Source organism: Coregonus clupeaformis, unplaced genomic scaffold (genome assembly GCF_020615455.1).
Source record: "Coregonus clupeaformis isolate EN_2021a unplaced genomic scaffold, ASM2061545v1 scaf0964, whole genome shotgun sequence".
In the NCBI taxonomy this organism is placed as follows: domain Eukaryota; kingdom Metazoa; phylum Chordata; class Actinopteri; order Salmoniformes; family Salmonidae; genus Coregonus; species Coregonus clupeaformis.
The window spans coordinates 9,438-35,829 of NW_025534418.1; the positions used below are offsets into that span (position 1 = coordinate 9,438).

Genomic DNA, 26,392 nt, shown 5'->3' on the forward strand with positions numbered 1-26,392 from the left:
GGGTGCTTACGGAGTGAGCAAGAAAAAGCGGGCTGCTGGTGGCAGGGAGCAAAGGAAGGAAACGTGAGGAATGGCTGAAAGCTGACTGTTTTTCTACAGGAAACAAATCAGGAGAGGGAAACGATAGCAAAAACAAGGCACCAAATGTTTCCCATTTCGGTTGGAGAATTGTATTGAAGCTTCTTATTTTGACCACGCACGGATCCGCCTGGTTTGCTGATTTAATGGGACAACGAAAACGGAAAAAAGCAAAAGGTGCCGTTTTTGTCGTCTGTGTGGACTGGTGCTACTTATTTTTTATGGGACCAACACTCCACACGGGATGCATAGGAGGACACTTTTCTAGTGCAAGGTAAACCGCATTGTTTGAGTAAAGAAAAATACCCAGGTTTGACAGGGGTAGTTAATGATATATTTTTGGTGGGACTGATGCATTAACATTTTATATTCTTGAAGTGGTCGACTACCTATAAAAAATTATACGTATTCAAGCTTCTTGGACAAGCCACCACAACGGAGCAGTCACGTGAAAAGTAGCCTATATGTCCTTATAAGAGAGAAACGTAAAACAATTTTTGCTCAATCTGAACAGAAGAAGAACATGCGCGTGTTTGTCGTCTGGATATTTTTGCGGTTGTGTTCACTACGGGACGGTGCCGCTGGTCAAGGACAATCCACTCCGGCTATTTGTTCGTCCTCATGCAGCTGCGACGAGGACGGAGGCGCGGATTGCTCTGGGAAGGGTCTGACCACTGTTCCAACTGGTCTAAGCGCCTTCACCTACTATCTGTAAGTATCAACACATTGAAACTGTAATAAAACACGATTAAACCTACAATCAATCTCTCTCCCTGGTTAGGACGTGTTTGTAACGGTAAGGTTGGCCACTACTTACTCGAGAGGGACACCTCTCCACGTCACTACTAGAGCAAACTTTTGCACAATGGCTGTCAATGAAGCCAAATAATAGAGTGCGTTTATACAACCTTTGGTTGTGGATCAGTGATTAAACTAATAACAAACACATTATTGTGGTTGGTATAAGAGGGCAAACACAAAGAATGAAGAACAGCCAGAGGAAAAATAGGCCATAAAACAAAAGGTTGATACAGTATATATAGTATTGGCTAGGCTATAATTTTTTTTAATGCAATGGTTGCCAAAATTGTTGATGCTGGTCCAAACTCATTCACTTGCTGAACTTTCCTTAAAATGATACCTCATATACCCTAGTTTTTACTCTACTGGAAAGCATACAAGCTATAGCATATTCCTTGGCCTGGGACCTGAACCTTCACTTTCTTAGACCACGGCCATGATCGTTTACACTCATATTCAGGGACATGTGGAATAGTAGTCCATCATCGGTGTAAAGCAAGAAGGTGGATTTGTCTTCATTTGCTGATTCTTCAGCCTGACTTGGCTCTGTAGTCTGGACTGACTCCTTGGTGAGATGTGATGGAATACAACTATGAAGACGTCTTGTGCCTGTGGTTGTGAGAAGGTGGAGGTTTGATCCCGAACAGGCATTGACAGAGGGAACCTCATATAATGCTTTGGTGTATACCTTTAATTTGATCTTTATAATATTGGCGATCAGACATACAGAGGTCCCAGAAATACCCAGGCAGGAAGGTGATTGTACCTGCCTGAGACTGTTTATCCTGAATGCTGCTCCACTTACCAACTCACATCATGGCAGAGAAAGTCCCAGGTCACTTTAGGTGTATGCCTACCCCTAAAAGAAAACACTGTGGACACACTTACCCATCATCTCAGAGACAGTTGTTGTGGTTGGTATTCTGATATCTGCATGACATATCCTTTACATATGCATAACATGTCCTTTACAAAGTGATGCAGGAAAACCTTTCAAATTCATCTTACAGGGATACCCCAGAATTTACCCCAGAATTAGTCAGTTGGGTAACACTTTACTGTAAAAATTAAGTCTTATTTACTTTACTTCCAAAGTTTCCTAAGTTGCAAAATTGTGGCTCAATCAACTTATCAACATGGGGAAAATGTGAAATTGTTTGTAGACTGTATATTTTTAACTAAGAAAAATATTTTCTGGATCTTGGCCAGGAACCGCCGAAACGAAAAAGCTGTTGTGATCAACACCACAAAATAACAACTAAACCAAAAGCCCTATGACATGGATCTTTTAGTTAGCCTATAGTTGATTTGAAGGAATGGTCATGGTTTCTTTTCTGTATTCCCTGTGATTCCGCCATCATATCTGTCTTTGTCTCTGTACCAAGAAAAGGAAGTTGCTCTGCCCTACCTTACTAGAGAGGAAGAGCATTACTAACTGAGGAGAAACTGAGACTGGGACTACATAGTTAATATATTTCTGGTTAACTAGCCTTAAAGGTTTCACAATGTCTTAGTTAATGATCAACTGAGCAGCCGCCCAAGGGCGTCAAATGGGCTATGTGTTATTCATTGAAGGTGGACCAAGGAAATGTGCTTCCTAATGTAGAAAAGAAGGAAGGATCTGACCTTGAGAAGACTACCCTCTGGGCACACACTGGTTGAATCAAAGTTGTGAAATTACGTAGAACCAACTTGAAATAGATGTTGAACTGACGTCTGGGCCTGGTGGGTATTGAAACAGAACAGTTTCATATCCAAGACTGAATGAGAAATTGAAATATATACAATATCACCATCACCTTTATTTATTTAACACAAGCTGAGGGATTGGTTTTTACCTTTATTTCCACCTAGGTACCTGAACATTACACCACATGGACTCTAAGTCTATTTTTTGAACTTCTTGAGTGTATTAATATTCAGCAGAATTGTAGAAATCCGCAAGCTCTAGTTGACCCAATAAACCGCCAATGTAGGGATGTTTTGTGTCTGGTAAACTGAAGAGAAACAGTGGTATTTACCAATGTGTCAACTAAGACACAGTGTAATGTATGCTGTTATCAAACACCATGGTCTTTTCAGACTTGTATGTAAGTTACCAACATATCCCCAAATATTGTATTACAATTGCCAAGTCTACTTATTACGATTGGAAGTGTGGGCGAGGAGGCTTCTTGTGCGCCTACACTGAGCAAGGTTAACTAAATGCTTTGTGACAGCTTTTTAGCTCATAACTATGTGATATATTCAGTTCAAGCCCTCCGAGTATTTGACGGGTTGCGTTAGGGCAATTCCACGCTAACAGAGTGATTTTTCACTTTAAAATGTATGTCAAACAAAAACCAGTGATTGCAAATGATACAACTTCATGCATAGGGACTACTTAGCAATTTCCACAGAACATTTTACAAAAACACATTTACTTGTAGAACAGTGCAGATGCAAAGTTTGGTAAAAGAATGATGGCACAAACAGTACAAAACATAATTATGTTACCAAACTGCATCTGCACTGTTCTTCAAGTAAATGTGCTTTTGTAAAATGTTCAGTGGAAATTGTTAAGTGGTCAATCATTGGGTTCTGTTTGAAATACATTTTCAAGTAATGTTTTATTGGTCTGTTGCTGTGGAATTGACCCTTAGTGCAGCTGTCTCTCTCTTTCTATTTCTCTCACTCTGTATTTTTCTCTCTCTCCCTCTCTCCATTCAATGTCTCTTCTCCGTCTCTTAAACTCCCCTTCTTTCCATTCCTTCTGTGTTTTGGTGAGCAGAGGGCAGGGGTCATGATGGATTAGTGCGACACATCACAGCTGTAGAAAGACTCTTTTGTCAGAGCTAATGCACAGGGAGGCTGTGCTGAGCTGTTAATGCTCCTTACCGGAAGTGAGCTAATGTTTGTTTAAAGAACTAAACAAAATATTCACCTCCATAATGTCAATTTAATCTCAGTTATCACTCATCAAAAGTGGAATTACATCCTTAGTACTCTTCTAGAAACATATTTTGGTAACACTTTACATTAAGTTGCTTATTTGCTGACACACTAGTCTATTCTTTGGGGTACACATCATCTGCTGTGACGTTTAGTGGCAATTATAAGCTTTTTTGCTCAAACAGCAGAAACAGACAGGGATCAACAAGACAGGCAAGTAGTGAGGAGCTTGATAAATTGAGATATGGAAAATTACTGAAGGGAGAGATTCATGGACAGGGAAATTGACTGACACACACACACACACACACACACACACACAGAGAGATAATGACAGAAGCAGACAGGTCCAGCAGTCTTACAGGAGGAACATTGCAGGCCCTGCTGTCCCCACAGGTGGGAGAATGGTTTCCTAGAAGGTTGGCTTTGTTTGGGATTTTCCTCCTGCTGTGATTCCATCCAGTACAATCTGCCACCCCATGAATGTACTGAAACTGTTGGACATAGAAGCAGAGAGGAGAATGGAGGGCAGCAGTTCTGTATGAAGAGAACTAAAATAAATAGGACCACAAACATTAACTTCATAGTTTGAAAGTCAGGTCTTTTGTTGGATTTCTGGCCTTGGAATTCTGGAATGTCCTTTTAAAATTGGAATAGTTTCAGACAGAGGTATGACTAGACCTGCTCTTGTCCTGCATTTGTAGTTATTTAGAGAGCATTACTTCGTCATTCGTCAAAATTAGTAACCAATATACTTGGTCACAAAATAATATTCAGTACTGTACATTACCACTTTCGTTGGCAATATCCTACAATACATTTATGCATCTGTTGATTTGCATAATCTTATGGAATTTGACACAGATGGGAAGTGGCCTGTGCCCTTTGTTTTATCAGTCCATAAATCAGTGTGTTGGGTTGGCACCAGCCAGCAGCCCAGGGGAAGGTTGGAGAGGCAGGCTGGGGGGTGGAGCTGCCTGCAGCATGTTGGTGTGTACATGACGTTATTTTATTGGCAGCTGAAATGGAGACTCTCCTGCCTGAGGAGAACAGGTGAGGCGAGAGAGAAATAAGTTCTGGAACCCCCCTCACCCTGTACACCAATTTCCCCTCTGACAGTGGATGCCTGCTGCATCTCTGCTGGATACGAGTGATGAAAGAACATCTCAGCCTCTTGAGGGCTTGGTGACTGTGTGTGCACTCGCTCTCATGTGTGCGGGGACATGAGGGTTTGGGATAGGAGGGGGTCACTTCTCACATCTCATCTCAATTGAAGTCCTTTCATAGTGTGAACAAGCACAAGTTTAGGGGGGAGGGGATAGGGGGACTAGTGCCCTTTCAGTCCACTGGTCCAGCTAGCTCACTCGCCATTGGTGCCCTCTATCCATCTTAAGCTGAATTATACTTTTGTTCATGGTCAGCAGAGGTGAAAGGAGCCAGTCACTGGTTCCCGCTCCCAAACAGGATGACTGCTAGATGGTAGAATGTTTACATTGCTCTGTCTGTCTCTTTCTCTCTCTCCCTCATACACAACTCTCACTCTCTTTTACTTCTAATCACTTACTCATCTTCCCAATTTTCATCCTCTTTTTCCATAATCCTCTCCAACTCTCATCATCACATTCTCTGTCAATCTCTCTCTCGGTTCAATTCAATGTTGTAAATTGGCATACAAAGCATACATTAGAATAGCAAAATAACAATACGTTTAATGAAAGCTAACAACAACAACTCCCATACCCATATCAATCACTTCTCTCCCCCTCTGTCTCTGACATGTTTGCCTTGCAGGCTGGTTGTTTGTACTCTAGCTATAGTGAATCAGTCTCCCCTTGTACCCATGTGGTAAATGCTTGACCTTCTCTGCACTCCCATGGTAGAACACTCTGCCCGTCTGTGTATACAAAGTTCCCTTGTTCCTTTCCAGCATGGCAGCCAGGGAACCTCAGCCATCTTCCTCAATTCTCACCACCTTCACCTCCTCTCTAGTCAATAAGAAACAGCCAGCTGAGAAAATAGTTTCCCATTACCTGCACCTTTCCCACAACTCTGTTGTCATGGGACCAGGGGGCTAAAAAGCAAAAGCATTACTGAGTTTGCTTTACTTCTGAGGGAGTCAATGGTAGCAGCAAGCAGGTGGTTGTGTTAGTGCCCTGTTTGGCTTCTCTACCTCAACAAATGATCTACCGGCAGGATATTGATTAGCCGGCTAAATAAACACTGCCAAAAGGTATTGAAGAAGTGAAGTTGTCCTCCTTTTGAAGATCACCTTGGGATTCATGGTGCACCTGAACTAAGGCTATGCCACCTTGAAGCAAGGCCCTTGCAGAGACTACATCAGATACTTTTTACACTTGCTACCTTCAACGCCCTCCAACTCATCACCCAGAGATCTTCAAAGGAAGGACGTAGTAACCTTTTTCCCCAAATCTCTATCTTACTTATCTGCCGTTGTCCTGTCTGTCAATCCTTACTGTTCTTGCTGTTCTTGGCATGGTAGCTTTCCCTCCCTCTCATGGCTCCATGCCAGCCAGAGTGTCTGATCCACCCACACACATACCACATATACACGCCTTGGTTTTAGAGTCGCTTTAATTTGAATCTCTTTTTTGGTCTGCCTTTGCACTGCTTGGCACACTCCATGTATATTTCTCTGTCTGTAATGTGGAGCTCTGTGGTTGTTGTGTGGCTTTGGTGAGGTCCTTGTCTGGTCTGTGGGCAAACACCAGTGGCCTGTGTAATTGTGAGGGGGAAGCTAACCCTGAGCTCAGGTTAAAACCATGCTGACCAAGATCAGTTTCAGATCTAAACGTTGTCAATAAAGTGGTGAATTGGGAACATAAACAGTGTGCAGGCCTTCTTTATTAGCCCAGCACCAAAGTTTTAAGGATGTGCTTATGACCATAAACATTTCTAAAACCATGCTCCAACCATCAGAGACCACACAAATAAGCCACTAAATAACAAGTATATTTTCTCACTTGCCAGAGACTTGAACAGAGTTGACCTCTTTTTGACCCTCTTACCATGGAGAGGTTGTGGTTGGCTTTGAGATAATGCAGAGATAGAATAAATATATTCATCTTGCATCATAGCAGAGATTATTAATTATTGCTTATTTTTAAATTGTTTCAAAGGTATAGATTTGGTCTTTGACATTGACTGCAAAAGTGAGTTTGGAAAGGTATCATGTGTCTTTTAGTAACAAAAAAAAACATCTGAGCTAAGAGGATCTATATGTCTCTATTTACTTGGATTGGAGGTGAAATCCCAGGGAGTTTTAAAGGTGCTCTGTTGAGACTTGACAACAGCCTCCGCTGCCTGCTCCCCATACTTTCCTCTGTTGGGTGTGATTAGTGTTTTGAAGGATTTCTTTGTCGCTGATCTCTTTTTTTTTTTTTCTGTAAGGCAATCTGGCTTGAGAAGTGAAACTTTTGGCAACTCTTGCTAGAAATGTGATTCTTTCCATTTCCCACCAAGGCTGCTATGAGCCCAAAGTGACACCTTTGCATTATTTGATGTCATGTTGACATTTCATACCCTCAAACCAGTGGGCATATAACTTTTTTGCTTCAGAAATAGTGCTGTTTTTTGTCTGTTCTATATGTATCACAACTGTATTTCTATGTAGGATAGGCAGGCCCCCTGATGACTAAAGCAGCCGGAAGGGAGGATGACGGCATTCACAGGCCACCCTTTCATCCTGTCCCTGTGGCTGCCTGCACTCTTGACCATGGTAGCCAACAGCCTGTGAAAGATGGTTACAGGGTGCGGGTGTAGGGGTGCTGTCAGCAAGACAGAATGTATCTAAAGGAGGGACCACCGGGAAAGCCTTCCAAATAGTGGCCCCACAACGCCCCCAGGAGAGTCCGTAGGGGGGATAAGGGGGGGTCAAGGTGGAAGCTCCATTGTACAGAGCCTAGAAGGCAATTGGATAAGCTAGGTAACCTAGAGATGGGAAAGAGAGATGGCAGGGACGATGAGGGCTTCTGTTGGGGGCCTTTGTAGCTTGAAACGTGGGGGGTGGGAGTGTGGCGGGCGATATTATCCTTTAAGGATCCAAAGTCCTACATGCACACACATGCAAAACTTTGGGGAGGCCTGGTAGTGAAATTCAAGATGGACAATTTTTTTGGGGGGTTTCGCTTCATTAACAAATGCAGGATGTTTTTTCAGTCCTGTTACATTTTACATTTTAGTCATTTAGCAGACGCTCTTATCCAGAGCGACTTACAGTTAGTGAGTGCATACATTATTTTAAATTTTTCATACTGGCCCCCCGTGTTGTACTTCAACTCTAACATCTGGTGTCTATGGGCTCCTCTTTGAAAACAATGAATGGATTCCTAAGTTAAAAGCTACTCTCTGTTGAGTTGTGGAACACAAGGGAATGGCTATGGTGTCATACCATTTTTGCAGTCTTTTTATACTATAGCCTGTGTCATTTTTGTAGGATGTGCACTAATCTGTAGACTGCTTTAGGATCCTTCTAAAATCAGTTTACGATCTTTACTAAACCTGCCTATATAACAATCTCTCATCAATTCCAAGAACTTCAGTTGGATTCGATGACAATTTTTGCCCATGGTTACTCTCTATGTATTACATATCTAAGTCACATACTGAATTAGTCAGGTGGGGAAGAAACGTGAGTGTTGTCTGCATAGTTGTCGTGCTGCTACATGCCTGTCTTTCCCTGCAGTGAGTTGGAAAAGCGAACGTCCCTTGGGCCATATGAGAAGGGTTTCTTCAAGGTTTTACAGTACTGCTGGGGACCTGTTTTGGCCCAAATGAATCATTATGCTCCTTGGGAAGATGACAGTACTTTCCCTCTACCAATCTACAGGAAAACCAATGTAACAGTGTTGAAAGCATGCTTCCGAGCAATTACTTACTAGTTATGCCTCCAAAAATATTAATTTGTTACCCACTACCATACATTATGTACTATTTCTGCAATTCTCTGTTGTTGTGTCTTTAGGAGTATAAGTCCAGCTTGATTGTTTGAGATTTGAATTGGAATCAGGGCCGTGTTCTGTTTCTAACCTGAGAGAAATACTGATCCACTCATGACACTTTGGTTCCACAGTGACATCAGCATGAATAACATCACAGAGCTCCCGGCATTCGTCTTCAAGAACTTCCCCTATCTAGAAGAACTGTGAGTATTCATCTTTTCTTGTACATTACCCAATACAGTTCTTGTCACATGCATATGATAATCAGTGGTTTTCAACCACAACAGACCAGTTGTATTATGTGTTTGATCAACAAGATATAAAGAACCCTGTAGTTTATTTTACACCAAAGAGTCATGCCATTGTAGAGTCGGCTAAGTTGCAGTGTTTTCACAAAGGGCGAAAAGTACCATGACTATAGGCTATGTATGATTCTAGAGAACATCTATGTGAGATGCATCACGTTCTTTCTTTGTATTTTATTTGAGAATTAACAGGATGGCAACTGCATGTCTCAGTTCTGGGACCCATTCAATGAGCATATCTAATCTTAGCGTGTGTTTGTCATCTCTTTACTCTTTAAATACCCCTCTGTCTGGTTCAGAGCTGGAAGTAAAGATAAGATCTGTCTACCTGATATCAGGTAACATGCAACCCTGAGAATGCAAAATGACCAGCTAACACTATTCTGCTCCCAGTGCTGCTTTTGTGTCCATGTTATTTTAGCCTGTGTGTCTTTCATCTCGAACCAGTCTTCGCTCTCTTCTTTTCCAAACACTAGGCCTACTTCATCTGTTTTGTCAAAGGGCAATTTACTTTTCATCGCATTGTAAGTGGAGGAATGCAAGGCAGGAAGGAAGAAGGCAAAACAATGGTTTCCATGACAACCAGGCTAAAAACGCACCCTCGCTGCACTCTACCACTCAACATTACCTTTCAGGCAGGGGCAGGGGTCTCTGCCCAGTGTCATATATACATAGTGAAACCTGTTCTCTGGGTTCCATCCTGCTCTGGAGCTGAGCAGTAGGCTTGGGAGATACCCCGGGGTACGGTATATTTCGAAATACTGACGGTATGATTTGCAATACTGTTTTAAAAAATGGGGTGCGTGCTACACCACTGCTTTTAACTGTAAGGTAAGTATAACACTAAGAAATCTAAGATGTGTCAAATAAATTATATTCGGCTGAGGGCTCCAGCTATGCATTTGGTTTGCTAACTTACAAGCTAAGTGGCTAGATGTCAAGATCAAGCTTCTTGGTTACAGCAGTGACATTCAATCCCCTCCTGGATCAAGATCCCTTTTGCCTAAATTGTTCTGTGCCCCCAAAAAAACAAAACAAAAAAGTTTTGAAATAGCGGCCCTTGTGTGCACTGCCAGTAATAACGAATACCCCGGTATGGTACAGAAACGGTATGAAAATCGGGATACCGCCCAACCCTACTGAGCAGCACTGTAGGCCCTAGCGGTTAGATTCGTGCTTCAGAACGCTGTTTTGTTGACAGGTGTCTAGAGTTTTTAATTTGTGTTTGTTTAGCCTTATCCTTGAAACAAATCATAAGGTTTCATTGAGTGAACTGAGCGGATGACTCTATAGCCCAGGGTGTTGTAGTGTCACTGAACCACAGCTCCAGCCCTGAGGGCCGACTGAGAGAGAGGGGGACATGCCCAGAAAGGAACATTCCCTCTCTGATAGTCACGCAACCCTCCTTCGCACACACCTCCCATCCTGAACAAAGCACAACACAGCCTAGCCACCATGCTGACAGATCAAGAGATGTAGGGGAGTCGTCCCCCTCAATTTGTGTTTAGTGTGCTTAAGGTTTTGTGTGCACGTGTGTATGTGTCTGTGTGTCTGCACACATTTGTCTCCATGAGCGTGTGTTCCTAATCTCTTTACTTTCTGATGTTGTAAAAGTGTATGTTGTCTACCAGTGAATTTATTAGTGAAATAGAATGGCTGTGGGAGTGGTGCTACAGAAGGGGAGGATTTAGTCTTTCCTCAACAAGGCTTAGCACATTCTTCTGCCCTCATCAAAGCCTAGAGGGACGTGTTCTGAATTTGTTGAGAGAAAGGGAATGGGTGGGGAGGTTCTTCACCCTGAAACGTGAAGGATGTCTTAGCAATTTGTTAGCAGGCCTGCGTGTGGTGGCTGGGCCGTAGACATGTGGGCGTTGACCAGCTCCAAGGCTGTGGACGTAAAGTTTACAGTACCTTATAAATCTGGCAGACACACTAACCACATACAATTTGTACATAAATCCTACTCTGCTTTCAAACATGAAGCTGTATTATTGGAGTCCTAGATTCATATAAAGCATTGGGTGCATTTAGTCAAATTAGGCCTAATTCTTTTTGTTTTCATTTTCTCGATTATCTTACAAATGTTGTAAACCAAGATTGTTTAAACTTGTTTTTGCTAAATAATTGTCAGTAGTTGGGATTGCAATTGCAGACAATTTAGTGCAATAGAGTCAAGGAGTAGGCTTGATTTATGTGCATGAAACTGGCCCCTTTGACTACAAGTGCTTCAAGAGTTCAATTACTGCTGGGAAATAATGAAAATGCTGTCAAAAGGCAACAATTCAGTCAATGAATAGTTGACAAAGACACATGAGAATTGATTTGGTTGTTTGATGGTGAAGTGTGTCCTGTGGAATCCACCACTGGAAGGCAATCATTTGGTTTGAGCCAGAGCCAAGTCAAGTTGGAGCGCATGAACCATTATATAGCCTTCCAAATCCTAACCATGTTTGTCACCCACAACAAATATGTTATTGTAAACATGGTCTGCCATTGGATCACAGTGGAAGTCTGCCACTAGTGTTTGTGTGTTTAGACTAGAGACCCTGTCATATGATGCTGTCTGGTTGTCATATGATGGACCAACAGTGTTCGACATCCCTGGAAGTGTGTCCCCCAGTAGGCCCCAGTAAGGGGGTGCGTTGTAGGGTTGTATTCGGGCATGGTGGGAGTTGTTACTCAGATTCCCCAGGCTCTCAGGCTCACTCCCAGCAGCTATTGGCTGCAGGATAATCTAACGCCACCCGACTCAAGTTGCAGAGGGTGATAAATCTGGTGCTAATCTCCCAGGCCAGATTTGGTGGAGCTATGAGTCCCTGACATTCCGCCCCCACATGATTATTCACACGTCCAGTTCCTCCTGATATCCTGGCTGGAAGGGAAGGGGAGGTAGACCAGGCCCAGGAGGGGAAACCCAGGTCCAGTCCTTATGCGGCCACTCTCTTCCCAGAGTATCTGGTGAAGTGACAACATGCCGTCGCACTGACACGTCGCTCTGGCACCCCAGGCGTTATGTTATGTTATGCTATGCTTGATAACACAAACTGGAGCCTATGAGGTGTTTTCATTAGTTTTTTTGGTTGATGACTTTCAATCTTGTATGTATTAACATTTCAAAGTGAAGCTGTTAAATTGACTGCTTTGAAAGTTGTATCAACAACATAAAGATTACTGTATGAATCATCGTTTAGCTTTCGATGCAAATAGGAATTTATCACCATATTTTTCTCTCTCTCCTCTCTCTCTCTCTCTCTCTCTCTCTCTCTCTCTCTCTCTCTCTCTCTCTCTCTCTCTCTCTCTCTCTCTCTCTCTCTCTCTCTCTCTCTCTCTCTCTCTCTCTCTCTCTCTCTCTCTCTCTCTCTCTCTCTCTCTCTCTCTCTCTCTCTCTCTCTCTCTCTCTCTACCTCAGACGACTGGCAGGAAATGACCTCTCATTCATCCACCCTGACGCTCTGTCTGGACTGCATCAGCTCAAAGTTCTGTAAGTATGCCACTCATTGGTCCTACACACACACTTACAACACGCACACACAGACAAACACTCATATAATACCTGTATGTTCTGTGACAGTACATTGAGCCAGGGGTTCAAAGTCCAATACTGGTGAGTGCTCGGGCACAACCCACACAAAAGCAAACACACAGACATTCACACACACACTCACCTGTAAATAAAACTGGTGAATGAAATAAAACAGAGGTGTTCACTTCCTTCCCAACGAGCGGTGGCCATATGACGTGTGTGTGTGAGTGGAGGCAGGAAACCAGAGGGCCTGTTCCCCTGGGCCCTAGCCTGCATTGACGACAGAGACTACTGATAGTGGAGAGGAAGGGAGATAGTCACCATAACCACATCTGTGTCCAGTAGAGACTAGGATCCACAGACAGATACTAACGCTCTTCACTACATGGTCAAGTACTCACGTCCCACATAAGAAGAATACTACACTTTACTATAGAATACTACAGTACCTACTATATAATTCTGTAGTATAGTGTCGAATACTATACTACAAACTGTAGTATCCCTCGATCATGTGTAGTACTAGTAGTATGTACTTTTGTAGTATACTGTAGAATACTATAGTAAATACAACAGTATTATCCACAAAAAACACAGTAGTAAGTACTGCAGAAATATCAGCAAAAACACAACATTCTGCAATTTGTGCCACCTGTAAGTGAGAAACATACATGCCAAGTATAGACCATATACACAGAGTGGACAAAACATTTCCTTTACATAAACTGACCAGGTAAATCCAGGTAAAAGCTATCATCCCTTATAGATGTCACTTATCCACTTCAATCAGTGTAGATGGAGAGGGGAGACAGGTTAAATAATGATTTTCAAGCCTTGAGACAATTGAGACATGGATTGTGTATGTGTGCCATTCAGTGGATGAATGGGCAAGACAAAATATTTAATGGTAGGAGGTGCCAGGCACACCGGTTTGGGTGTGTCAAGACCTGCAACGCTGCTGGGTTTTTCAAGCTCAACAGTTTCCCGTGTGTATCAAGAATGGTCCACCGCTCAAAGGACATCCAGCCAACTTGACACAACTGTGGGAAGCATTGGCGTCAGCATCCCTGTGGAATGCTTTCAACACCTTGTAGAGTTCATGCCTCGACAAATTGAGTCTGTTCTGAGGGCAAAATGGGGTGCAACTCAATATTAGGAAGGTGTTCTTAATGTTTTGTACACTAAGTGTATTGCGTTCCCTATGGTTATAGAAAAGAGGAGAAGCTCTGAACTTTCCGTTCAGACTCCAGTCCTACCTACCTATAGGTTATGGAAAATGTGGTATTTTAGTATTTCTCCAGTAGGTTTAGTCAAAGAGAAAGCCCCCCACTTCTATGCCATAGATAATAAAATAACTTTAGTAAATACCACAGTAATGTCTGCAAAAATACTACAGTAGATACTACAGTATACTACAGTCCGCAAAAAAGCTACAGTAATTACTATAGTATACTATTTTTTTTACTATAGTATTTATACTATAGTAAACTGTAAGTGAGTAAAGTCCACAGTGAATACTATAGTATTCCTACCATAGTATACACTATAGTATTTTTTCATATGGGATATGCATGCAGAAACAAACGTCTGTGCTCAGACACACACATCCTCCCCACAGTCAATTATACTGTAGTCCATGCTGTACACACTACCTCACTCCGAACCCATACACAAGCTTATGCAGCAAAGCCTGAGGTGCTAGTTAGAGTCAATGACGTTGACCCTTTACAGAGATAAGAGGTTGAGAGGCTGCAACACTTTGTGATCCTTTTGTGTTCATTTTCAATTTACATTTTAGTCATTTAGCATACGCTTTAATCCAGAGCGATTTACAGTAGTGAGTGCATACATTTTCATACTGTGTTCACACTTTAACTCAATACAGAGCTGATCTACTCATTCTCGTATGCACCACATGACTGCTGGTTGTGCAGAAATTGTAATGAGGAGGCATGTTGGTGCGACCACAGTTCAGGTTATAAAACGGTGTTCTCTCCCTCAGGATGTTGCAGAATAACCAGCTGAAGACTGTTCCAAGTACAGCTCTAAAGAACCTCTACTCTCTACAGTCTCTGTGAGTCCCCCTATCTCTTCATCCATCTGGAATTACACGACTGTGCACACACACACACCTTTTAGAGACTTGAAATGGCAAAACTCCTCAAATGGACATCGTAAGCATAATCATGACAATTACAATGGGAAGCATTCACTCTACAATCCAATTGAACTAATAGCTTCCTCTAGACTGGCCTGCATCATTGCACTAACCTTCACACAGCTCACACATAACCATCTGGTTAACATGCTGTCTCTACCCCCCACCACGTTGCATTCACCAACAGTTAGACATCCTGGATTTATTTATGTGTTTGGTTTTTGCCTGTATGGGTTTGAAAGGGATGTGTGTGGGTTGTTATGTTTCCTAGACACTGCAGGGCTCTACAGTGCGACCATTTGAATATTTTGCTATGCGACCTGGAATTTCTATTTAGGAACACCAGTGTGCCTAGAAAAATTAAGGATTCTAGCTTTAATAACTCAAATATTTTTCATTGTGCTCCTATATGTCTTTGTGTGCTCCTACATTTTTCAACTTAGGCGCACACGTGCTCCTTGTAAAGGTCAGTGTAGAGCCATGCACTGGTTTCCAAATCCCCAGCTCCCCAGCGTCTCTTTTCTTTGACTTAGTGACTCTCTGTGACTACTGCATGTCACTCTCTGAGGGACTATGACTGAGCATTACTCCATCTTTGTTTCCCCGTGCCTCTTTGACTCTGACTGTGAATAGTGTAGGATGAGATCCAGCTGGAAGCCTGGTCTGGGATGTGCTGAAAATCCAGCTTTCTGCCATTATCACCTCTCCAGATCCTTTCCCTCAGTCCCATGATTTCCCTCTTTTGTCCTTCTCTTTTTTTGCAGAAGTCTTTTCTCTCTTAGGGGTTAAGGTCTGTAGCTGAAGTAATATGTTTTGGCAGAGCCTAGCTGGGTTTCTATAATGCCTTTGAGAGTTAGATGTCAATCATCGTGCCTTTCTGCTTCCAACACAGACTCGTAGGGAATTTAGAGGGGGAGAGAGAGAAATGGAGTCATGGAGGTGGAGAGAAAGAGGGAGAGGGGAGAGGAGAGTGAAACCCAGCTAGGCTGTGAAGGGAAGAGCGGAATTACAAAGGGATAGAGCTTTTGTTGAGGAAGAGCGCGAACGTTGTGATACCAGCATTAAGGAGCATGTTTCATGAATGATGAACAGAATGTGCAGCAGCAGCCAAATACAAAACTAGAAAGGTTAAGATTTAGTAGAAACCTTGATTGTCAAACAAAGCTATTTAAAACATTTTATTGTAGTCCTCACCAGAACAGTCTAAATAGTTAGAAGTAAATACAGAATATTTAGAAGAATAATGAAATTCCAATTTGTATAGTAACACCATACTATACATACATTATAATGCAGTAGGCTATCCAATGGGTCATTCAAATATTTGTGGTTGATAAGAGTAAGGGAAATGGAAAGCTGTTAAAAATGGAAGACCATAGTGTAATGTTTTTCTACTGAGGCAATAGAAATACCTCATAAATACCATTCCTTACTTGGCCCTTCATGCTCTCTCTCTCTCTTTCTCTCTCTATGTTATGTGCTGTTTCAATATGAAATGCCCTCAACGTGAGAATGTTAATGGTGGTGAATGTATGACAGGATTCACACATTGCTGTGACATAACTAGTAAGATAAAGGTTTCTAAAATCTATTTCCCCCCCCTCCCTCTGCAGACGTCTGGATGCCAACCACATCACAACGGTGCCTGAGGATAGCTTTGAGGGCCTGCAGCAGCTCCGCCACCTCTGGCTGGATGACAACAGCCTGACGGAGGTCCCAGTGGGCCCCATGAGACACCAGGCTAACCTGCAGGCTCTCACCCTGGCACTCAACCGCATCACCCACATCCCCAACAATGCCTTTGCCAACCTCTCCAGTCTGGTGGTGCTGTGAGTGCTGCAGATCTATCTATTCCAGACCTGGGCTGAAATACTATTTAAAATCTTTCAAATACTTTTAGTGTTTGCTCCAGTCTGCCTGGAGTGCAAGATGGACAGGGTTTGGACTCCTTGTGATTATTCTATTGGTTCCATTGTGCCTATCACGACTCAGGATATGACCCAGATGCAGACACAGGAGGCGGTTAGTACAGTTCTCAATAATAATTTATTAGAACACGGGGCAGGCAAAGGGCAGGTCGAGGGCAGGCAGAGGTTCGTAATCAGGTCAGAGTCAGCCAGGTACAGGACGGCAGGCAGGCTCGGGGTCAGGGCAGGCAGAATGGTCCGAACCGGGGAAACTAGGAAATAAACACTTGAGAAACAAGAAAACGGGAAAGCACGCTGGTAAGACCTGACAAGACGAACTGGCAACAGACAAACAGAACACAGGTATAAATGCACAGGGGATCATGGGGAAGATGGGCGACACCTGGAGGGGGGTGGAGACAAGCACAAAGACAGGTGAAACCGATCAGGATGTGACAGTGCCAGGCAAGCTCAGTAAACTCAAGATAGTATTTGAACCCATGTCTGATCTATTCAAGTCAAAACGGAGGATCTGTTCTGTGCTCCCTCCCTTAGGGGAGAGTTTGGGGGGTTTCAACTCATTGATAATATACTGTAGATTCAGATGTAGGACCGATATTTGCTATTTTTGGTGGAGATTTACATCTGTGTGGTAGCAATTGGAAGAAGAACATGTAGAATCATGGGTAATAGAACTATCTCTATTTTATTATGAAAGACAGTTACATGTAAGATTATTTTAATGTTTTTAAACAAAGTGTTAAAGGAGAAAATCATCAGATTACACTTCTCTACCATTCAAACATTGCAGATGTTCAAATTCATTCCACTCCAAGTCAAATGAAATTCTCAGTTAAATATATCAACATACTGTATGAAGCCATCACTTACTGTGGAATGCCCCTACAAACACAAATGCACTCACTTGCACGCACACACACACACACACACACACACACACTCACAAGAAAAATGCTATTGCTGCAGGGCCCAGTTGGAGGGAAAAGGGACATAGCTGTGTCCCTAGTGGCTGACAAGAATAAACAGGAAGAAAAGACCTTGAATCCATCAGACTTCGACACACCAGCACTCACACTGATACCTGACTTACCAATCACTGTGATCTCTGGTGATAGCTGCAGAGGACATTTACCTTTTACCTTATGAATAGATTGAATTGGGTCTTACTATCAGGCAGGGAGTGTGGGAGATGTGAAAAGTGCTGCATTGTTCATCCACAAAGGATGGGATGCCATGTGGCGGATTGAGCATTTTGTTTTATGTGTGTTGTATGTCACTCAGAATAGCTATATTATATCCTGCTTAAAAACCCAGACGGAACCCTATGAAACCTCTCTGCATGTTCAATCACGTAGACTAGATATCCTATACATGTTCCTTCTGTTGTTCAATGTCCGTTTTGGCTCGTCTGCAACAGTGAAGTCTATTTTGAGCCGGGAATGGAATATAAATATATCCTTTATCTTCCAGACATCTGCATAATAACAGAATTAAGGAGATTGGGGAGAGCTGCTTCACGGGGCTGGAGAACCTAGAGACGCTGTAAGTACATTTGAATACAAACTCATTAAAAGTGTGTGTGTGTGAGCCACCCACCCCACCCCACACCCAGAGCGGCCGGGACGTCAGTGTGTCCACTTCCTCCTGTAATTGCTCCAGGATAAATGGAGCGGAGTCCATGATGGCTATCTGCACTACCCTCCCATTGTTCGCTTCCTCCTGCGTCACCAGCCTGAACAGTGACACAACATCTTTAGTCCGGAGAGGACAGAGACATTCTGACCTATGGTTTAACAGCAGCCATATTAAACGTACCATGGCTGTTACAATCATTTTGGCAGTGTCACACTCACTCACAACATTGACACTGATAAAGCATAAAGAGAATTGTCTGACCTACTAAAGGAGCCTACCTTATATGTGACCACTCCAGTCTGTCATGGGAACTACAGTACACTTGGCTATTCGTGAACACTGGATATCCCTTTAAGATAATGTTTTCTAGTGTAGTGCGTGAAGCTGGAAGATCAATATTTTAGTATCATTAAGGTGACCATATGTTTGCACAGCACTGCTAGTGAATGGTTACAGTATGATTGAGTGTGCTGTGGTGTGTGGTGTAATGATTATGGAACTCCCTGCTCCTTTTGGCCCCTCAGGGATCTTAACTTCAACAACCTGATGACCTTCCCAGAAGCAATCCAGGCTCTGCCCAAACTGAAGGAGCTGTGAGTACTGTCCCATGACAAACGCATGCACGCACACAGTCACAAATGGAAGCACACACACACACACACACAAACCGACACCGACACACACACACAGGGATGCACATGCGTACACAGATTCCCTTTGTGAGATTATTTTGAATCTGAAACGTCAACTTTGAGTGATTAGGTTGTTTAGTCAGGAAGTGGCATGTGGCCTAGAGGTGATATCATTTTCTGAAAAAAGAGGAGACCCCTAGTCTTTTCTCCAGTGTAACTGTAGTTGCGTGCAGGCTGCAGTGTTTCTGTAGAAATGTGAGCTGTTGATGTGTCTCAGTGGAACTGTGAACCTTGGCAGGGGGAGCTGAGAGATTAATGACGGGGTCTGAATAGTGGCCCCAAGAATACACTCCTCCATCTGTTTTCCTTTCCTTTCTTTTGTTGCGCTCCACTCCTGTCTGTCAGAGGTGTAGTAAAGAGAGAGGCTCTCTTAATGTTCCTGTACAATGGTTTCTTGATCCATTTAACTTTTGATGGATCTAAGGGACATGTCTACTAGATAAAAGATGCAGGCACCTTAGGTACATTACCTGGGCTTTGTCTTGAACAATAGATCATGACTTCACAACGTTTGATGTGGACAGTAACAACTGTTCTCCAGATGGTGTTCTTTCATATTTCTGATGGAAAAACAATAATGAACAGATATGGAATTTACCATGTTTTATGACCTTTATACAGCAGTATAGATTCATTAGCAATAAAACCTTCAATCAAATAACTGACACGCACTAGATTGAAAGAAGCCATATAATGGTGAAAACTGGAATTAGCCACATTAAGTACAGAAATCAGGAAGCTATAGCAGAACATGCATACAGAATTAGTGGTCATTTACATATTGGCAACTATAACAGTTTACTTAATTTGGACCCATCTGTTTTCCTAATCACAATTTGTATCTTGTTCTTCTCGTTCAGCTGTTGCAACTGTATTATTGCACATTTAATATTCCACCTTCATCCCAAATACGTGTATTCAAACAGTGTGGTTAGAATAATTGTTTCACTGTGTATGTTTTCATTTTCCTCCAGTGGATTTCACAGCAATGACATAGCAGCCATACCTGAGGGAGCCTTCCACAGGAACCCTTTGCTCCGCACCATGTAAGGCCATACTTCAAAACCAGTCCTACTGTCAACAAATACTATTGAATAGAACCTTAAGCCTTCACATGTTCATGTACTAGCACAGTGTTCCCCAACTCCAGTCCTCCAGTACCCCCAACAGCACACATTTTTGTTGTAGCTCCAGACAAACTCACCTGATTCAACTCATTGAGTGCTTGATGATTAGTTGACCAGTTGAATCAGGTCTGCTTGTCCGGGGCTACAAAAAATGTGTACTGTTGGGGTAGTCCAGGAGTTGGGAAACACTACAAGTATGTACAGTTGATCATATTTACACACATAACTGACTGACTGACAGCACCAAGCTGGTAATATAGTGACTGACTGACAGCACCAAGCTGGTAATATAGTGACTGACTGACAGCACCAAGCTGGTAATATAGTGACTGACTGACAGCACCAAGCTGGTAATATAGTGACTGACTGACAGCACCAAGCTGGTAATATAGTGACTGACTGACAGCACCAAGCTGGTAATATAGTGACTGACTGACAGCACCAAGCTGGTAATATAGTGACTGACTGACAGCACCAAGCTGGTAATATAGTGACTGACTGACAGCACCAAGCTGGTCATATAGTGATTGACTGACAGCACCAAGCTGGTAATATAGTGACTGACTGACAGCACCAAGCTGGTAATATAGTGACTGACTGACAGCACCAAGCTGGTCATATAGTGATTGACTGACAGCACCAAGCTGGTAATATAGTGACTGACTGACAGCACCAAGCTGGTAATATAGTGACTGACCATGGGCCCTAGAAGAAACTTGTCCAGAAGATGGTGCCATTCTCGCATAGTAAATGAGTTTACTATCAGAGTCCTCTTCGCTTATCTTCCCCAGCCACCTGTATGACAACCCCCTGTCCTTTGTGGGAACTTCAGCCTTCCAGAACCTGTCTGACCTGCACTCCCTGTAAGTCCCTGTCCATATCTGTTAGAAAACCAAGTCTGGTACTCTGAACATTGTATTCATAGTGTGGTAATGATCTCTGAATTGACTGATTTACAATAACAGTGTATGAAATCACCATGTGATACCATACACTGAATATCGCTGGTGCTTATTTCATACCATGATCTAATGTTAGGAGTGGACAGTTATTCAGACTAAAGTTACAGTCTCTGGTCTGGCATGCCTGTTTGCATTCTAACCCTGTGAGGTATGTGTTTCAGGATGCTACGTGGAGCCAGTATGATGCAGGAGTTTCCCTGTCTCACTGGGACTAACAACCTGGAGAGTCTGTGAGTGCACAATACAGCTGACTCTTTACATCAACATACACAACTGACACTGACTGACAATGTTATAATGAATGTGTTCATGTTAGATATATTGTGAGTGAATTCGTTTTTTTGTTCTGCCTAGTTTGAGGTCAAGTGAGACAGTTTGTCAGTGGTAATTGACTCAGAGTTTCTTTCTCAGCACTTTGACAGGCACAAAGATTGCTTCCATACCGGTTGAGCTCTGTGAGGATCTCAAGGTGCTGTGGACTCTGTAAGTATCCCCAACCTCACCTCTCACCCTTATCCTACCTTATTAATCTATTTCACATAAATGCCGGTGACATTCCAGATTACATTATTTAATCCTTTTGCTTCATCAGAGACCTGTCCTACAATGAGATTGAGGAGCTGCCTTCCTTCCAGGGCTGTCTAAAGCTGCAGGAAATGTGAGTATGGTATATTGTTGGGAATATGAGCAAGAGCACAAACACATTTTTTAACATTACACTCAATATGACCCCCATCTTCTACCTTTTTCTGAGTGTATATTGTGTGTTCTGTCCTAATTATAGAAGCCTGCAGCACAACCACATCCAGCAAATCGACAGGGACACCTTCCAGGGTCTGTCTGCCCTGCGCTTGCTGTGAGTACACACACACACACACACACACACACACACATACACACACACACAGTCTTGTACAAACAGACACACACACACACACACACACACACACACACACACACACACACACACACACACACACACACACACACACACACACACACTTGCAGCCTATAGTACCTTGAGGCTTAAAGGTGAAGGGCCTAAGTAGATCTCATTGTAAATTAACTCAGTTCTGCTTTCACTAGCTCATGCCAGTGGCTAATTTTTAAAAAGCATGCTTAATTTGCTGCCCTGATTCTGAACACATCATTAAGTCATTTCTTTCCTGTAGGGACCTGAGTAGAAATGAAATTAAAACCATCCACAGAGATGCTTTTCTCTATTTGACGGCGCTAACAAACCTGTGAGTATGACACTGTACTGTGGTAAAAACGAAATCTGTGAAGTCATGATAACAAATACATTACTGTTTAAACATATCTGTGTACATATGCTAGTGTGTTCCAGGAATTTATGCTAATATGTATTGTTGGTTTCAGAGACCTGAGTTTAAACTCGCTGACCAGCATTCCAACAACTGGACTGAGTTCCCTGAACCAACTGAAACTCACAGGAAACCTGCAGATTAAAAATGTTTTTACTGCAAAGAGCCTCCCCAAACTCAGGTCAGAATCCAAGTAATTCATCCAAATGACCTCACTCTTTCCTGAACTAGATGTGAACTTACTGTAGGGCCAAACCCAATTCACTTACAATAACTAAACTTAAGTCCAATTGTGAGGTTGGGGTCACGCAACACTTTGAATGATAATGGTCCTATTGTGGTCTACAGGTCAGTATCAGTTCCCTATGCTTACCAGTGCTGTGCATTTGTGGGATGTGATTCTTCAACAACTTCCACTGATGAGGAGGACATCAAGAAGGTTACAGGTGAAACATATCATTAGACCACTCCTGATGTCAAAATGTGTTGTTCAGAGGAGGGATAAAAAGTATATTGAAATCTTTGTGTTCCAGGTGGAGAAGAAGTGGAGAGGATATCAATGGTAATGCACTGCTCTCCCTCTCCAGGTAAACCACAGTCACTTTATTGTCATCTACAGCATTGAATTGTGTACATTATCACACCTCTTACTAACTGAAGGCTGACTCTGTTTCTCCCCTCCAGGAGCCTTCAAGCCCTGTGAGCACCTCCTGGGCAGCTGGATGATCCGTCTGACCGTGTGGTTCATCTGCCTGGTGGCTCTGATCTTCAACACCCTGGTGCTGGCAGCCACCTTCTCCCGCCGGGCCTCGGCCCTCTCCCCTGCCAGACTGCTGGTTGGCCTCCTGGCCCTCACCAACCTGCTCACTGGGGTCTATGTGGGGGTGCTCACTGTCCTGGATGCTGCCACCTGGGGCTCCTTCGCTGAGTTTGGGGTCTGGTGGGAGACGGGGGTGGGCTGCCGGGCGACAGGGGCCCTGGCGGTGTTCTCCTCAGAGTGGGCGGTGCTGCTGTTGCCCCTGGCGGCTGTGGAGCGCAGCGTGGCGGTGAGGGGGCTCCTGGGGAAGGTCCTCTCGCCCAGGAGGAGCAGCGAGAGGGGGGTCTGGGAAAGACGCTTCGCCCTGGCAGCTGCTCTCCTGGGGCTCCTGGCGGCTGCAGCAGCCTGCCTGCCCCTCTTCAGTACCAGCGACCCTTCAGCCTCCCCTCTCTGTTTACCCTTCTCTGGCGGTGAGGGCCCTGCGCTGGGGGTCACTGTGGCCCTGGTGTTGCTCAATGCCCTGGCCTACCTGTTCACAGCAGCAGTGTACACCCAGCTGTACTGTGTCTTGGGCAGGGCGGAACTGGCAGACCAGGAGCAGGCAGGGGCTGTACGCCACGTGGCATGGCTCATATTTACCAACTGCATCTTCTTCTGCCCTGTGGCAGCCTTCTCCTTCGCCCCTCTGCTGGCCAGGTCTGGCACCGCGGGGGGCCCTGAGATCGCCAAGTCCGTTACGCTCATCTTCTTCCCCCTGCCGGCATGCCTTAACCCCGTGCTCTACGTGTTCTTCAGCCCCGCCTTCCGGGAGGACTGGCTGCGGCTGCGGGGCCATGGAGCTGTGGCCCGGGGTGTGAAGGCTGGTCAGTGTGCAGGGGGCTCTGGGGCTGTGGACAGGGACTCCTCTACAAGGCTGGGCTATGACTGTGGGGTGTACTCCCAGCTTTGTGGGGAAACAGGCGTGTGTGAGCGCTGCGAGGCGGCTCTACATGCCAGGACCTCTTCCTCCTCATCATCATCAGTCTGCAGACACTTGGTGAAGTCCCACAGCTGCCCAACCCTCTCGGCTGGTGCAGCAGCGTGCCAGCGTACGGAGGGCTACTGGGCAGACAGCGGCACGCCCTCAGCCCAGTCAGAGTACGCTGACGAGGGGGACTCGTTTGTGTCCGACAGTTCAGACCAGGTGCAGGCCTGTGGACGAGCCTGCTTCTGCCAGAGCCGAGGGCTCCCTCTGGTCCACTACGCATACAACATACCTCGCATCAAAGACTGAGAAACTCTACAGCTGTGTGTGTGTGCATCTGTGTTTGTTTGTGTGTGTGGGTTGGACACTATAACAAAAACAAACTGTTTTTGATACACAACAAAACATGTGCAGGGTCCCTGCACACAAATCATTCAGGAAGCACTTCTTTAATCACTGTGTGAAACAGACTCAAACATCCCAAAAGTGAATCTGGCATTGAATTAGACTTCTTTGAGCCCAGAGACTTTTGGCCAACACTTGTTTTGCCCTTCAGGATTTTGAACTGATTCCTGTGTGTGATAACACCAAACTGGCTGTCAAATATGTAACAAAAGAGGAAACCTTGCCACCTGTGCCTGCTTCTTTGTTTAGAGCGAACTCATTATCAAGATGTTACAAGCCTGAATTCATCTGTCACGTCTCTTGCTAAGGCAAGGATCTATGTGCCATCCTTTTGTGGGTTCTACCTGTAGCTAGCTATATGGTTCTTTGTGTGATATGTTGTCATTCCCTGGTCTTTCGATTTTAAAGCCTTGCCATAATTTCTATATGAGAATGTAAAGTAACTGAAAGGAGAATTGTATGGCAGCGGTTTTAAATTAAGGGGTACTGACAATGTGTTAAATATAATTCGAAAGCTGCATTTGCAGCCCTCCCAATATGAGGCAACTGAATCTCCAGTCTGAATCTGTTCATGTATGTTCATATGCCCTGTAGTACAAGACAATAACTTAAATGTTTATCATCTTTGACAATAAGTGTCAACAATTCTTCCTCGCTATGAGTGATAAAGTCTTGAATGTCACGTGGGAATGGAAGAGAGCACTGTTTTAACAACAGTCTTCCCACTAGTTGTGGAGAGTTTTATGACTTTGTTTGCTTTGTCTCTTGGACTGAAAATCATTTCGGTGAACTGTCCTTTCCCCCCGGATCGTTCTAATTTATTGCTTAAAGAGGAGCAGAATGTCCGGGCCATGGACAAGGTTATTTCAGGTGTCAGGAAGTTGGTCTTTGAAAGGTGAATGCAGCATGTACCAAGTGCAAGCTGAATGTTGATGCCACACAAAGGCCTTCATTTCTGGATTGTTCTCTGAGACAGATTGCATTGTAGTAAAAGCTCGCTTTTTTTTCTCTTAAATTGGACATAATTGGTGCTCACAACCCAGTCGTTATGATCAAGACGCTCACAATCCCACATCTCACCAGTGTAATGTATATCATGGTATATATTATGATATAATAACAACAATAAATGTAGATAATGTTTCACTATGAAACATTTTATTGGATCAGGTGTGACTGTTTGATGTGCAAGAGTATGACTTACCATATGGGGCCAGCACCACACCCTAGGAGCCTGTATCCACATGTGTAATTCATGTGAGTGCTCAGGAATTTAGGCAATGTAGGGAAGCCTAGACTGCCCTAAACATTTTGTTAATGTGTCCATATTATGAAGCTCATTGGTTTCTTAGTTTTGTGTGGATTTCTCAACATGTTGACTGAGTGTAATTCTAACCCCAACCAACTGTTCAGATTGTATTGGAGGTGTTTGAAGCCTGTACGTGCAAATTCCAAATCGGTGTGTATTGCGGTCTGTTTATCCATATGTAAATTATTTTTGATAGAAAAACCAATTATCAAGAATGGGATGCATTGTCTAACCACGGAAGCTACCTCTTCAACTTTAGTGGCTACCAGCAGTGCTTTGTAAGAAGGTGTGTGTTCTTATGCTATTGATATTGTTATTATTGTTATTTTGGTTTGAACTGTAGGCTTTGTTTGTAAATACATCTGGTTGTACAGTGTCACTGAATTTTAAGTCACGCTTTTAGTTAATGCCAATTGTGGGAGGAATGTATAGTATTTACTGTATACTGTGATTTTTATAAACCAAACTATATAAACCCAGTTGCTTAAAAAAAAAAATACTATGCTTTATGTACAAGATTTCAGACACTCACAC

The 26,392-nt window shown here is 43.5% G+C and overlaps 1 protein-coding gene across 1 annotated transcript; it reads left to right on the forward strand.

Annotated features, from left to right (window-relative positions):
• On the forward strand, positions 1-26,234 carry LOC121556304 (leucine-rich repeat-containing G-protein coupled receptor 4). The gene is made up of 18 exons (XM_041870220.2): positions 1-789; positions 8,900-8,971; positions 12,483-12,554; positions 14,599-14,670; positions 16,368-16,583; positions 18,153-18,224; positions 18,842-18,910; positions 19,984-20,055; positions 20,928-20,999; positions 21,260-21,328; positions 21,510-21,581; positions 21,691-21,756; positions 21,883-21,954; positions 22,271-22,342; positions 22,479-22,604; positions 22,772-22,869; positions 22,957-23,010; positions 23,108-26,234. Exons 1-18 carry the CDS (start codon positions 602-604, stop codon positions 24,451-24,453), a joined length of 2,880 nt encoding a protein of 959 aa, XP_041726154.2. The 5' UTR covers positions 1-601; the 3' UTR covers positions 24,454-26,234.
• Positions 26,235-26,392: the final 158 nt, after the last annotated feature.

What these genes read in the sequence shown, in the direction of transcription:
- LOC121556304 (XM_041870220.2), top strand. Translation starts at nt 602, where the DNA reads ATGCGCGTGTTTGTCGTCTGGATATTTTTGCGGTTGTGTTCACTACGG. An exon ending in CTCTACTCTCTACAGTCTCT is followed by an intron (nt 14,671 to 16,367) that starts GTGAGTCCCCCT and finishes CTCCCTCTGCAG; the next exon opens with ACGTCTGGATGCCAACCACA. An exon ending in TGTCTAAAGCTGCAGGAAAT is followed by an intron (nt 21,757 to 21,882) that starts GTGAGTATGGTA and finishes TCCTAATTATAG; the next exon opens with AAGCCTGCAGCACAACCACA.